The sequence below is a fragment of the Haliotis asinina genome, chromosome 5, assembly GCF_037392515.1.
Source record: "Haliotis asinina isolate JCU_RB_2024 chromosome 5, JCU_Hal_asi_v2, whole genome shotgun sequence".
NCBI lineage: Eukaryota > Metazoa > Mollusca > Gastropoda > Lepetellida > Haliotidae > Haliotis > Haliotis asinina.
In genome coordinates this window covers 16,549,113-16,563,873 of record NC_090284.1, presented here as the reverse complement: position 1 = coordinate 16,563,873, position 14,761 = coordinate 16,549,113, and the positions used below count along the sequence as shown (strand labels likewise).

At 40.0% G+C, this 14,761-nt stretch overlaps 1 protein-coding gene and 1 long non-coding RNA gene across 2 annotated transcripts in view; one reads left to right on the top strand and one right to left on the bottom strand.

Moving 5' to 3' along the window:
- The window catches only part of LOC137283747 (uncharacterized), a 702,566-nt gene that overhangs the window by 440,842 nt on the left and 246,963 nt on the right, over positions 1-14,761 (top strand). The window lies entirely within an intron of this gene.
- LOC137283215 (protocadherin Fat 4-like) overlaps positions 1-14,761 on the bottom strand; it is a 58,715-nt gene that overhangs the window by 22,459 nt on the left and 21,495 nt on the right. The window contains exons 22-38 of the mRNA XM_067814653.1: positions 14,496-14,651; positions 13,865-14,029; positions 12,989-13,053; positions 11,540-11,780; positions 10,003-10,248; positions 9,566-9,638; positions 8,533-8,966; positions 7,628-7,760; positions 6,401-6,552; positions 5,867-6,016; positions 5,136-5,297; positions 4,569-4,633; positions 4,121-4,361; positions 2,949-3,182; positions 2,033-2,105; positions 1,211-1,653; positions 648-786 (exon numbers count right to left, since the gene is read on the bottom strand). Of these exons, the coding sequence (XP_067670754.1) occupies positions 648-786; positions 1,211-1,653; positions 2,033-2,105; positions 2,949-3,182; positions 4,121-4,361; positions 4,569-4,633; positions 5,136-5,297; positions 5,867-6,016; positions 6,401-6,552; positions 7,628-7,760; positions 8,533-8,966; positions 9,566-9,638; positions 10,003-10,248; positions 11,540-11,780; positions 12,989-13,053; positions 13,865-14,029; positions 14,496-14,651 (3,172 nt within the window). The remainder of the gene's footprint in view (positions 1-647; positions 787-1,210; positions 1,654-2,032; positions 2,106-2,948; positions 3,183-4,120; positions 4,362-4,568; positions 4,634-5,135; positions 5,298-5,866; positions 6,017-6,400; positions 6,553-7,627; positions 7,761-8,532; positions 8,967-9,565; positions 9,639-10,002; positions 10,249-11,539; positions 11,781-12,988; positions 13,054-13,864; positions 14,030-14,495; positions 14,652-14,761) is intronic.

The following is a 14,761-nucleotide window of genomic DNA, read 5'->3' as shown; positions in this document are numbered from 1 at the left end:
CTGAGTTTTGTTGTGTAGACATTATAGAAGTGCAATAGTACGTTTGACATTCGAAAAGGCAATTCGCAATAAGAAAGTGTAATCCCAAATGTAACATGTTACATTTGACCACTTTCTGCATGACATTGTGTAATCATAGCCTTCGGTCGTGGGAGCCGTGTCAATCAACACTTATCAGACGGGTACACATATCCCGCAGCCTAGACTACCATTTGTCGGACTTTCATTTTTGTTGAAGTCGCGGTGCCTGAGCAGGTTAGTCGGTTGAGTTTGTGTACTGGTGATTAGGTACCTAACTCTGAGGGTGTGGATTCGAATCCCTGATGGGACTCACCTCAAAAAGTACTAGATCTTGTACTTTACCACGAAAGTGTAATTCCAACGATAATATATGTTACAGTTCGCAATCCTTGACAAAGCGTTAGTGTTGTGAACATGTGGTGAAAGTGTTGTCTGTGTTTAATACCAGGATATTCCAGTCTAGAGTTCGAAACAAGATTCTAGTTATGATGTTGGGACCTTGGCATCATCATATCTAGTAGACTTTAACATCATGATTTCTAGTGGACGACCTGTGTTACACGATGCGATGGAAGGTAGTGTTCAAGATGAAACTGAACACACTCACTCCAGTTTGAAAAGTTTACCTGTAGCTGTCTGTGGAGAAGGAACTTGTGCATGTTCGTCTTCCACATACATGACGAGTTTGATGGTTTCCACAGTCTCTCTGTCTAGGGTTTTCTTCAAGGAGATTGCTCCAGTGCTGGAATCCACGAGGAGCAGACCCTATATGAACACAAGCACAATTCTCTTGAACGTTCCATTTGCAAAGTGACATAATCAGCATAGGAGTGAATTTCATTTAATGTCAGTTTTTATCAATATCCTAGCTACATCGCATCGGCGGACTGCGAAATAGGCTTCACATATCGTACGCACGAGGTGATTCGAACCCCGGTCTTCGAGGCTACTTCTACTCAATCCCACTGCCTAGAAGATACAAAGAAACTAGCATCCCCTACCAGGTTATATATATCGTACAATGTACATACCAAATACCCATTTCATTTTAAATGTGGACAACAATAATTTTTCCAATATGACTTCATGTATTATCTGAATGGTATCTTAGTTATGTTTTAGGATAAACCATCACACCGAATTATGAAGAAAATAAGAATCTTGAAATGTTATAAAAGCATTAAGATACCTTTAAGAAAGACGTGTTGAGAGATGCTTGTTTGTCGTCGAATGCTTCACTTTCGCTCCAGATAATAGTATAGTTCAACGAAGCATCCTCATCATCATCCTCAGCGGACAAGGTGTACAACACTTGAGAGGCATGTTTGTTCTCTTCGACGCGAAGAGTGACTGATGACTGTGAAAACACCGGGGTTTCATCATTAATGTTGATAATATTCACTGTCACGGTCGCCGTTCCTGACAATGGAGGGTTGCCTCTGTCTATAGCAACCACTGTCATGTTGTACTGGGATTCTTCCTCGCGGTCCAGACTTCCACTGGTGACAATGTCTCCCGTTATGCTGTTAATGGTAAATTTATCTGAACTCCCGCTCTGGATCAGATAGAATACCTCATTGTTTGGTGAACTGCCATCTCCATCTTTTGCCAGAACATTGCCAACTTGCGAACCTGGATGAAAACAGTTTGCTTCAATAAATATCAAATATCAGGAACAGTTCTGAGAACTGCAGCCAATTATGAGAAATTAAACAATGCTGCATTTTCCTATCTTAGACGATGTGTCAGAGATGTAGCGCCATGTAATTATGAATGAACGTAACTGGTACCCGACTGGTTAAAGCGTTCGTTCGTAACTCTAAAGGTTCTATTCCCAGTACGGCTACAAGCCATATTACGCGTAAAGCCAATTGCAGTTTTTACTGTCACGATACTGTAAGAATACATTCCTTTCTTACCTACATACACTATGTAAATGAAGACAAGGATTCTATACCTATGTACCAAGAAACCTATACGTGTATGTAATACAATAGCGAGAGTAACTTACTGATGTTTGAGTTTTCCGTGATATTGTACGTGTACGAGGGTTTGACAAATGCAGGTTCATTGTCATTCAGATCCTGGAACATAACATATGACATATTTAGTTGTTAATAGATATCTGGAATGTTCCTATGTTCGTCCATTGCAAACTTTGTCCATAAAGCTGTGTTGACTCATGGCTTTTCACCACTTTTTAAATAATCATAGTCAGGCAGTTCAGTGGATTTTCTCTTAAGACAAGACAATGAGTTATAAAATGGCGATCAAGGGTATGTTTTATGTAAACAATGTTCAACTTGAATGTGTACAGGTCCTGGTTAAACGCCAGGATGTTTTAGATTACATGGCCTTTTTGTTGCATATACCCTCACAATACCAATGATACCCCGGAAAGAAAATCAAGATGTCATGTATGTATGTGTGTCTGTCTGTCTGTCTGTCTGTCTGTCTGTCTGTCTGTATGTATGTATGTATGTATGTATGTATGTATGTATGTATGTATGTATGTATGTATGTATGTATGTATGAAAGATATCAACGTAAATTGCATCGAAGGAAACTTTAACATTTTGTCCTCACAACATGCCATAGCGGTCTTCTTCAGCACACATAGGACACCTGATTGTATACATGTGGGGAATGGGGCAGTGGCTAAGCCGAATGGTCAAAACGTTCGCTCGTCACACTGAAGATCCTGGTTCGATTTCCAACATGGGCACAATGTTTGCAGCCCATTTCTCGTGTCCCCTAAAAAATATTGATGGATTGTTGCTAAAAGCTACTAAAAACCTTACTCACTCACTCTCGGATAAATGATTTTTGACAGTCAACCTGACAGCATTGTTAAGACATGCTCTGTCTTAGAAGCCTCGTCCTGTATGTATCAAATCGGAAGAGTTGCTGACCTATGTTTAACTTACCTGAACCTGAATAGATACTGTCACATTAGATGACAAGGCGGGGCTACCCTGATCTGTGGCAATCACAAGGAGTTCGATTTGACCACCTAACGAGCTGTCCAGCAGTTCGTAATCCATCACCGATCTTGGAGATATTTCCCCCGAAGTGTCGTTGATAGTAAAATTAGAACTATACCTCGAATTGTAGAGTGAGAATCGTATTTCACTGTTGATACCTTCATCGGCGTCTCTAGCCTGTATGAAAAAGGAGTGGGTGATATGTTTACCTTGTTATAGCTATTGCATTTTCCTCGGATATCCTGATTATACGGTCATATGTTAATCTTGTTATATCTATTGCATTTTCCTCGGATATCCTGATTATACGGTCATATGTTAATCTTGTTATATCTATTGCATTTTCCTCGGATATCCTGATTATACGGTCATATGTTAACCTTGTTATAGCTATTGCATTTTCCTCGGATATCCTGATTATACGGTCATATGTTAACCTTGTTATAGCTATTGCATTTTCCTCGGATATCCTGATTATACGGTCATATGTTAACCTTGTTATAGCTATTGCATTTAGCTCGGATATCCTGATTCGACACATTCATATAAGCTTACTTCCAAGGAACATCATCATCAAATACTAAATAGTACAAAGGACAGTTTAATAAATCACAGGAGGAACATACGACAAAAATTAATAAGTTATTATTGAACTGAAACAGGCCTGATGTTGATAATTTAAAACAATTAATGCTCTTAAAAATTAAGCAAAGTCGTGCAAACTACTGTGAACATATTACTTTAAAAAATATGTACTGAATGTTTTTATACCGACTCGGTACTACCACAAAATGCCTCCTGCCCTTTGTGGAGGTTCATTACATGGGCCTAAATAATGTGAATTTCCTATTTAAATTGACATTGTTTAAAGAATCTTAAAGAGATATAGGTACTTTAGTGTAAACTACGGCGACAAATGAGAACCTGGGCCTCATTTCACAAAGCTCTCGTAAGGCTAAGGTCTCGTAACTTTTCTCGTAGCATCTGTACCTGGCATACTGTAACATAGGAGGTGCAAAGGCTACGAGAAAAGTTACGAGACCTTAGCCTTACGAGAGTTTTGTGAAACGGGGCCCTGGCCTTTTAGAACACCTGGTAGAAGTACTTAACCGTACCTGTACTTTTACAGTCTTGTCAAACGTTGTGGAGTTTTCATTCAGCACAGCATCGTAGGCGTCCCTGATGAACACAGGAGGGTTGTCGTTGTAGTCGGTGACGTTGATCGTCAACTGCACAGTTGAACGGCGTCCGCCCTTGTCGGTGGCGACCACGGTTAAGAAATACTGAGACTGGCGCTCTCGGTCCAGTTCATCACTGGCCACTGTCACCCCGCCAGTGACATTGTCTATGTCGAACCTATATTCAAATGTAGAAAATAACCTGTCATAAAGGCAGCGTATTTCGTTTCTAACCTAGCTAGATGTATAAAGACAAAGCCAGGGAGCAATCAGTCTCCGAAATAACCGGGGACAAAACAGTGGATCAAAGAAATACCGTTTGTGTTACACCTCGTTATCAAGTTCGAGATGTTAAAGCTTAAGTCCGCAATGCTAAAATACTCACAGATTTTGTCCTCCTTGTAGAGTGTACGTTCCCATACCAAATTCAGCAGAGTCTTTATCAGTTGCCTATATCCAACATGAACAGGAATGAATGAAAGAACAGACGAATATAATTATTGAATGAGCGAAAACGTAAAATTTGAAGTGAATATTTGAGACAAATTCCTGTCCGCCCAGGCTTATTACAATCTCTGATGATTTTAAACATCATATCCATGTAATGTTCATGATTCACTCATAAATACCAAAACTTCTCCACAGTGTTTGCATATCTCGCTCCTCGTTCAACCCTGAAGTACCATGGACCCGTGAAGGTCCCGGGGTGGAATACGCCTTCAGCAACCCATGCTTGCCATAAAAGGCGACTATGCTTGTCGAAAGAGGCCACTAACGGGATCGGGTGGTCAGGCTTATTTGACACATGTCATCGGTTCCCAACTGAGCAGATCGATGCTCATGTTGTTGACCACTGGATTGTCTTGTCCAGACTCGATTATTTACAGACCGCCGCCATATAGCTGGAATATTGCTGAGTGCGCCGTAAACTCGCTCACTCACTCTGACGTACCATGACATTAACAACGCTTGTCCCAGGGGTATTATCTTCACGTATACTGGCTGCGTATTCTGGTTTTACGAACTTGGGGTCGTTGTCATTGACGTCAAGAATATTTAGTTGAACAAATGCTGTTGTATTGAAGCCGTACCCATGTTGCTCTTTAGCCATAATCTGACAATGCAAATCATTGAAAGCATTTGAAAAGTTTTTGAAGCAATAGCAACTAGGTAATATATAATATTTGCAGAAATATATAAAGTTACTCCACTCCTAAACACACACACACACACACACGTGTGTATGTATTTAGGAGTGAAGTAACTTTATATATATATATGTATGTATATATATATATATATATATATATGTGTGTGTGTGTGTGTGTGTGTGTGTGTGTGTGTGTGTGTGTGTGTGTGTGTGTAAAACCATGATTCACTCTGAATTAATGACACCGAGAGCTCCCAAAAAGAGTTCCCACCTGACACCTACTTTTAATTCTCAAGATATTTCCAGACTCCGTGGTTTACTGAATCATTCGGACTTCTATCCCTATATATGACTAGACAAATGTTGTCATTAAACCACCAATGCTAACAAAATCCAAGCCATACAAGATGAATGTTTAGAATATACACCTGCGCTGATATGCCGTTTGGCGTATGCAAAGACACTGTTAATGATGTAAGTGTGTTGCTATTATTTACACAACCTATTTATGTGCGAATTAGTGGTGTTCTTACGGTGAAATTGACAGAATGTCTCTGTTCAAAGTCCAAGATATCCGGATTTCTGACGGTGATCAGGACAGTAGCGGATGACCTGACCACTTGCGGCACCGGTGTGAAGTCGGTTCCGCCCACTACGCTCAGCTCAAACCAGCTGTTCTCACCCTGAAACACATTGATATGACTGAAAATGTCTATTGTTTACGATAAGTACTGTCTTATATCGAGCATGCATAAACACTGTATAAAACACACCATACTGAGAGGGACATGTAATATTTCTTTGATAATCATTATTTATGATTAGGTATTTTCATATTTCGTTCACAACTCATGATTAGGCATTACCTAGAGAGATACTAAATAACTGCTGTTTGAAACAACATACATAGACGGACATGTAATATTTCTTTCATTACTTATGATTAGGTATTGTATAGGGAGATGCTAAGTGTCATTTTCCAAAAATTCAACATAGTAATTGCATGCATCTTCTATCCTTTTATAAACATCGTCATGAACTGTTATGATGAAGATTACTGTTGGTACCTGGTCTTTATCAGAGACGGTCATGTTGGAAGGAACCTTGAAACTAATTGGGATTCCAGTTGCCATGTTCTCTTTGATATCGGCAACAAATGTGTCGTTGTTGAACTGTGGCATGTTGTCATCAACATCGAGTACATTGATGGTCAGGGTCCCTAAAATACACAAACATTTGTCACTGAAGGGGCGATAGAGAGAGAGAGTGGGGGTGGGGGGTGGGAAAGAGAGCGAGATAGCGAGAGGGTGAGAGAAAGAGAAAGCGAGAGAAAGGGAGAGAAGGAGAATAAAGAAGAAAGAAAAAAGCTTATTCAGGTGTCCAGTGGTGTGTACGTAAAAAACACATAAGGTTCTAAGACAGGAATGTAAAACTGCATAAGACTCGGCCAACGTGGGTATATTAGACACCAAGATGCTAAAATATACAAAATTATTAAAAACATTTTAGGCGCATGTATTACGATTACACGAGGGATTTATTAACCATTTGTACTGCACGTACAACAATGTTGGTAACAGGATGTTTTACACCGCTAAATATAGCGAAGCTACGAGTCAAACTACAAAACCTCGAGAGGTGTTATTATCACACATCGATTTGACCGACTGGAGGAACTTTGCGTTTACACTCATTCTGAGTAACTTAACATACAGTCGCGACTCACACGATCAAACACTTTCATCGCATTGATATAACAGACGTACGTAGGGAGATTAACAGACAATTGAGTATAAACTACACGTACATGTGTTCTGTTGTACTCCTTTTATTGCAGGTGGCATTTTGTTCTTCTACCAAAGTATTATGTTGTTCCAACCATTTTGAAAAGCGTGTACTTAAAATATCCGCGTATAGTCTACATGGTATTGGTACCAGGGAAAATCAGCGATACACTAGCGGGTCAAGTGGATCTGAATCGGCCTTTATGAAACTGTGTCGGAAAATATCAGGGCAAACACTATTGTCAAAACAATATGAAAATATGTCTAATAATTCAGCTAGTTTTCAATGCTTCTGTAGGTATGAAGTCTAATCCAGGACCTTTACCACATTTAGCAGGAATATTAGCACAAATAACCTCCTCACGAGATGTAGATATATTTAACGAGCTTGAATCAACACCTTTGATGCAAGTAACAGAGTTAGATGATCTCTCTACTACCTGATGCTAGTGATTATCATCGAATCGATCACTAGTATCATCATTATATAATTTATTTACAATAAGTCACCTGTAGCTGTCTGTGTTGAGGCGCCATTCTCATCTCTAACGCCGATGACCAACGTCACTAACTCCACACGTTCGCGGTCAAGGTCGTGTGAGACCAGCACATTTCCCGTGAGCTCTTCAATGCTGATCACATGCTAGACATAAACAGAAACAAAGAATTAATCTTTAACACACCGTAACGCTGTTATATTCTGAACAACCCATGCGAAAAAGTATAGCATGACAATGAAAATGTATTTATTGTGGTGTAAACACCATGATATGAAACGAACAGAAATGTACATCTTTCTGTTGACTCTAATGGCTCTAACAGGCAAACACGTACCCTACATTATACGTTGTACTCTCGGTAACAAGCACCCATCTTACCTGCAGCTGGAGCTAAACTCAAATACCTTTCTTTGATTAAATGTGTTTGTAAGCAGGTGCAGTGACACATCTTTCATGGAACGTCGTAATGGGTGATTGAGTGAGTATTTTTCACAATATTCCTGAAATTTCAAGGCGAGGGGCACCAGAAATCATACATTGTACCCATGTCAGGAATCGAACCCGGGTCTTCGGCGAAACGTGCGAACGGGCCAACAACTACACCACAGAACAGCCCCGTGCACAGCAGTGATGATCCAAAATCAAATATATGCACTCATATACTTTCTAAAAGGTTAAGGGCGGTGAAGTAGCCTAGTGGTCAAGGTGTCGACTGCTCACGCTGAATACCCGGGTTTGATTCTCCACACGGGTACAATGTGTGAAGCCAAGTTCCCTGGCCGTGACATTGCTGGAATATTGCTAAAAGCGGCGTTAAACCAATGTCACTTACTCACTCACTTCTAAGGAGTTCTAACGAACCGCAGGTATCCTGCCATAAAGATCTTTAAACAAAATATCGTAATTATTTTTTACCCTGAGCTCTGGAGCTCCAAGTCGAATTTGTTCTCCATCCACTCCGTAGCTCTTGCTCCAGTTGATTTTATACGTCAGGTTAGCGTCCCTGTCAGGGTCGAAGGCAGTGAAAGGCACACGCGTGTCGGCTGTCTCGTTGACGTAGACGGACAAAGCTGATGAGTTAAATACCGGACCTACATCATTGACGTCTGTGACGTTTATGTTGACAACAGCAGAACTGGACAGAGATGGTGTTCCTCTGTCCATGGCCACCACGATGAGGCTGTAGTAGGCCTCTCTCTCGCGATCTAGCTCCCCAGCACGTAAGATATCGCCAGATGAGCTGTCTATCCGAAATTTCCCTGATCCTCCACTCTCAATCAAGTAGAAAATGTCCTTATTTGGAGACGTTCTGTCGCCGTCTGTGGCACCAACTCTGGTTATATTTCCCCCTGGAGAACACAACGATAGACACCGAGTATTGCATTCCAATAACATGTTTGTGTTGTGATAAAGGTAATTGTCAGACAAGGAATCTATTCCATCAATACCTGATGCTTTTATAATTGCTATTATTACACCCTCAAGAACTCACCTTAAGAATATTCCGTTCACATGAAGACGTACATGTGTGTATTTGTGGCTGCTTGTACTAGACCAGATTTAAGCTGGCTTTATAGTGTTATCTCTCTGAGATACCATGCCACAGTTAAGCATGAACACCCCACTCAGAAATATTATACTGACTCCGCGCTGACCAGTCCTTGTTGTCCCCATTAATGCCGAGAGAAAGGCGGAGACCAACAAGTGTCATATTGTAACGTCTTTAGGTAAAACGCGGCAGAGGATCGAACCCCCTACGTTCAACTCTGGGGGTTGGGGAAGAGGGGACACTCTAATTACTACACCACAAGGTCGATCTCACGTGACATAACAGAAGGACAGAACACACAACAATGTCATATTGCTAACAAATATTTTTACCCATAATACTCTTACACCGACAGACACGATCATTCGAAAACGATAATCGGTATATCGAAATTATTACCTGAGCCAATATCTTCTCTAACGCTTGCTGTATATATTGGTGAACTGAATTCCGGGGAGAAGTCATTAAAATCCTGAGGAAAATAAATTAGATAAAAATTTAATTTGCATTTTGACTTCTGTATAATCGGTGTCATCAAACTAACACTGAATGTCTCCCAGGTCCAAGAAAGTATTCTATGAAAACAAAGTTTATAGTGTTTTGTCTTTTATTCCATTAGCAATGACCTTAAGTTTTGTGACGGGCTCAAAGCTATTTTATCTTTATTGAACCATCTTACTGACGGGATCCCTGTAAAACACAAGCCTTGGCGACTTCAACTAATTCACCTAAAAATACCAATCATACCACATGGTCTTTAATTATTATGGATGCAGAATGCCTCAAACAAATTCAGTATAGGGACATACTGAGCGATAAGATAATGAAAACTGTACCTGGATAGAGATGTTGACAACCACACTTGATGACAGTTCTGGACTGCCTCGGTCAGAGGCTGTCACGTTGAAGGTTAGAGTGTTACTGATACTGGCATCAAGGCTCTCGTAGTTAAATACGCCATTCACAACCATCACCCCTGACACCGCATCCACGGTAAAGTTGTTCTGAAGACCCACTGGCCAACTGGTAATGTTGTACCGGACTTCGCTGTTTGGTGTGTTGGGTTTATCGCCGTCACTAGCCTAGTGTATAACCACATTACATTGTCTGTAGTAATACAGAGAAAGTGAATGTTTTGAAAGGCTTTGTTTGCATATGTCCAGTGTTTGCAATACTTTAATTTGCCAGCTGGCCATCGGGGCCTGCTGCCGCATACAGGTTCTAAAACCTGTATGAAATCTGCAGGTTCCCTTTTTGTTAAAGTCAAACTAATAGAAACAATATAGACTACACCATACACAATTTCACGCTGATTTTAGAAAATCATTCAGCGAAGCCTGTTGTGCAGAGAGAAGTTTTAATTTGCTAACAACTGGCGTTGACATTCCTATGCGGAAAGCACTGGATTACAAGGAAGTGAAACTGTAAATTATCGTAATTGAAACTGTAAATTATCGTAATTGAAACTGTAAATTATCTTAACTGAAACTGTAAATGATCGTAATATGATAAATTATGGATAATCGCGAACGTTCCTTTTGAAAGGAAAGTTGACAGATACTTTACTGAAGGGCACATGGCCCCGTAAAAATTTGAAAACTGCCGGTCCGATACAATAACAACAGGCACCAAACCGAACCGGCAGCTTCGTTTGGGTAGCTATAGGGTGTTAGGTATGATGTTAAATTGTGTTCGTTGCTTCTGGTTACATTAAGATTAATGAAATGTTAAGTATCATTTTAGGAAGGGATTCGTTTGAAAATCACTAACTAGATGTATGCTAAGATCTTCGGTTACAATATACACATTAGGAATACGTATCAAGATTAATTTTTGTCTGGCAATGTTTCACTGGCAAGCAGAAGCGACAAAACACTTTTCACATTCATAAAACAATTCTGCCCCTAAATGAGTCGCGATTGATTTACAATTGTGCTTGTATCGCTGGTGTATATGTGTTTTAGCAGTACTAAGGCCTACAGCTGTATGATGTTGTTTGTAAATAAATCGGGGCAGAACCAGACAATCCAGTAATTGTCACCTTGCGATACGATGACAGAGCATGTGCTTATGATTCACTGTGACAATAGTGATGAAACCAAGTATGAGCAAAAGGGTGAGGGTATCCTGTTCACCCCGTGGCAATCGTTATAGCATAGCTAAGTCTAGTCATTTCGTCACCTCAAATAATTCGGGAACGTATCATACAAGACAAGTCGAATATGCATCGGACATCATTTTTCTCACTTCAACAACAAAATAAGAACACGGTAAGTAAAACAAACGAGCAATGAGCAGAATATACATGACGCGTCATCCAATCAAAAGCTGGGGCTCCAGAATTCCTGATTGCTGCCAATGGGATATACCTACCTTCACGATAATTTGCCTGGTAAAGGCAGTCTGTCCGTCTATCAGGTTTCCATCGTAGTAGTCTCTCTTAAAGCTTGGCACCACGTCGTTGTAGTCGGTGATGTTAACTGTGAGCAGCGTTGTTTGACGTCGCCCTCCGCCGTCGGCTGCTTGAACCGTCAGGAAGTAGGTGTCCGTAGTCTCTCTGTCCAGGCTAGAACCCTTCGTGTATACCTGCCCACTGGTGGTGTCTATCCTGAAGCTGGACCATTCAGTTGCAAGTAAGTATCATGATTTTCAGAATTACATATGATTTATCATTCGCAGGTTTCAAATTATAATAACAGTGTCCGACTGACCTACCCGACTTCAAACCGAAATTATTGCAAAGCTAACAACTATATGTTTCAGTTCCTTGGTGTGTGAGTATTTTCAATCTATCCTAACGTTTTATTCCTAATACAATCATAACAACAGTACTGTCTTGTCTTTAAACATTTTAAATATACTCTAAAAAGTAGGTGAGCCTCAGCTTTCAATTTGGATAGGAAGTGTAAACGTTGAGAAACGTTTCAAGTACAGACATCTTATTAACGCACCATCAATTCCCTCTATTACCATCCAAAAAACACAAACAACGCACGATATGCACGTGCACAGCGGAGTAGCCCCACACACGTACATGGGGTCCCATTCTTGATTTTGACGATTTTTCAGGAAGGTCGAGAAATCACTGAGAACATTAATTTTGGCCCTCATCTTGCATCACACATTTGTTAGTGTTTGTTTCTAGTCGTTTGTTTTAAAATGAAAATCGTATACAAATTACATGTCATACACCAATCATCTTTCAAAAGCGACTACATACCAAATAGTTATGGTTGTGAGGAAATGCAAATGGTGATGCACTCTCAAGACGTTCAATATTATCATTGCAACATTGATTGACTCCGAGAAATCTCATAAATATTTTAATCGTAAGTCAAAAAGACTGAAGTTCCCCTACTTTTATTAAGAGTATATATGTCGGACTTCATGTCTAGTGACATGCAACATGAACATGGAAAAAGGTTCAGAAACGCCGCATAATGTTATAATACTTCAAAGTATTTGGTCAAAAGGCAGTTTGGACATTTATGGAAAAGCACAGAATTTGTGATGAGGTCATTCGGTAAGCTTGTCATGACGCCTCAATAGTAATGTCGTCAAATCAAAGCATTTTTGGCCCGGTTGACGTTGGTTTCTTTTTCCAACACGCTTCGTGACATATGTATTTTTAGAGCGTTTGTGATGTCATACGTAGACACATGCTCGGTTAAATGATCAAATGAATTCCAGTTGTCTCAAATACGTTTGAAACTATTTTGTAAAGCTCAATGAGTCAACATCCGTATGTTCTGAAATTGTGTGTGCTGTAATTCTGTCTCAAGGAAAAGTCTAAATGATATTCAACACTCTGTAAACACTCACTGAGTCTGGTCACCCTGGAGGGTGAAGGTCACGTCGCCCCCTTGACCAGTATCCACATCGGTAGCCTGCAATTATTAATACAATGCACAGAATGAACTAGCCGACTTCGATGTTTAGGTATGTTATATTAACGTCTATAATATTCATGCTTTATTAGGTATTTTAACGTTTGCAATCTAATCTTTTAATCTAATCTTTTAATCTAATTTTAATCGATATAATGACCATCAGTTTGCCAGTGATCCCAATCAAACTGCAAGTGATATGGTGAATCTGTCTAAACCTATCTATAATGGCTCCATCATTCAACTTGACACCTATCTCCTACTGTTATTCCCGACTGACATCATACTGGAAACATCACTCATCGTGTTCTAGGTTAGTTTCTGATATCAATAGTGAGTGCGTTAGTTAATATTTAACGTCACATCGGCAATATTTCAGCCATATCGTGACGAGAACATTTAATACTGAAATGGAATGTATGTGTATTATAAAACCTGTCGACAAGGGACAGTAAAACATCTAGAATATCACCAATAGAAATAAAACTAGCGTGGAAAGTTAAAACTGATATCACTATTTGGACAATACAATATAGAAATAGGGCATACATGGCCAACAACAGAAGGCAGAACACCATACTAGGTACCATGGATTTACACCATTCCTTCAGTTGCTGGCGATTGTGGGAAATGTCAGTCAAAATTAAAACAATAAAACTACTACGTTTGAAACACGTTTAAAAAAGACTGGGAAGTTTAAATTTACTTTCGGGACTTACGTACCCTGTCAGGAATGTCATATCAATAACTGCTGCTGAAATTGAAGCAGAATCTTGACGAAAATAAGAGGTCTAGGATTCGGTTCACTCACGTTCACTTTGTATACGGGCGTGTTGTTTACTGCGTGCTCTTTAACATCAGCAGTGTAAGGGACGTTTTGAAACTGTGGGTCATTGTCGTTGGCGTCGTTTATAGATAACGTAACGGTACAGGTGCTCGCCTGGTGGTTGTCTCCACGTGGCTCCCTCGCAACTACCTGTATGGATTGATCACAATATGTCATAAGAGACAATTTATTATATGATTAATTTAGCGTATGTGTGTTCGATGCTCTGTTTTAATAAATATTAGCACATGTTTCAGTACTGAATCTGTGACACTCTTACGTAATAAAATTACTAATTAAGACTCATGAAGAGCCAGTTTGGAATTGGTCCTCAGTAACCCATGCTGATAGTAAGAGGCCACAAACGGGATCGGTTTGTGGGACTTGTTGATTTCTATGGCTTCTATGGCTGATGTCATCAGATCGTAATTGCGTTACATGATGCGCATACTGTTGCGTCCAGACTCGATAATTTACAGACCGCCCCCGTATAGCTGGAATATTTCTGGGTGCGGGGTAAAACTGAAAACACTCACTCACTTTACAATTTAGTACTTTTTACGACTGTATGAAGTGGTTCCTGTCATGTACTAGGATGTGATTCTAGCGTACTTACAATCAATGTTAATGACGTTTCCTTTTCATAGTCCAGTATGGACGAGTTGTCTACCCTGATTGATAGAGTAGCCGACGACTGCACTATGTCCGGGGATATGGTGAAGTATCCCGCATTAGGGCCAAGCGGTTCCAAGGACAGGTAGCTGTTGTCTCTCTACACATAAAATGTTTCAACGAAATTGAATCATTCTCGCAAAGGTGAATAGCGGATACAAGCTAGCACGCGTCATCAGCCAAACAACTATTGACATCATCAGAGGTAAT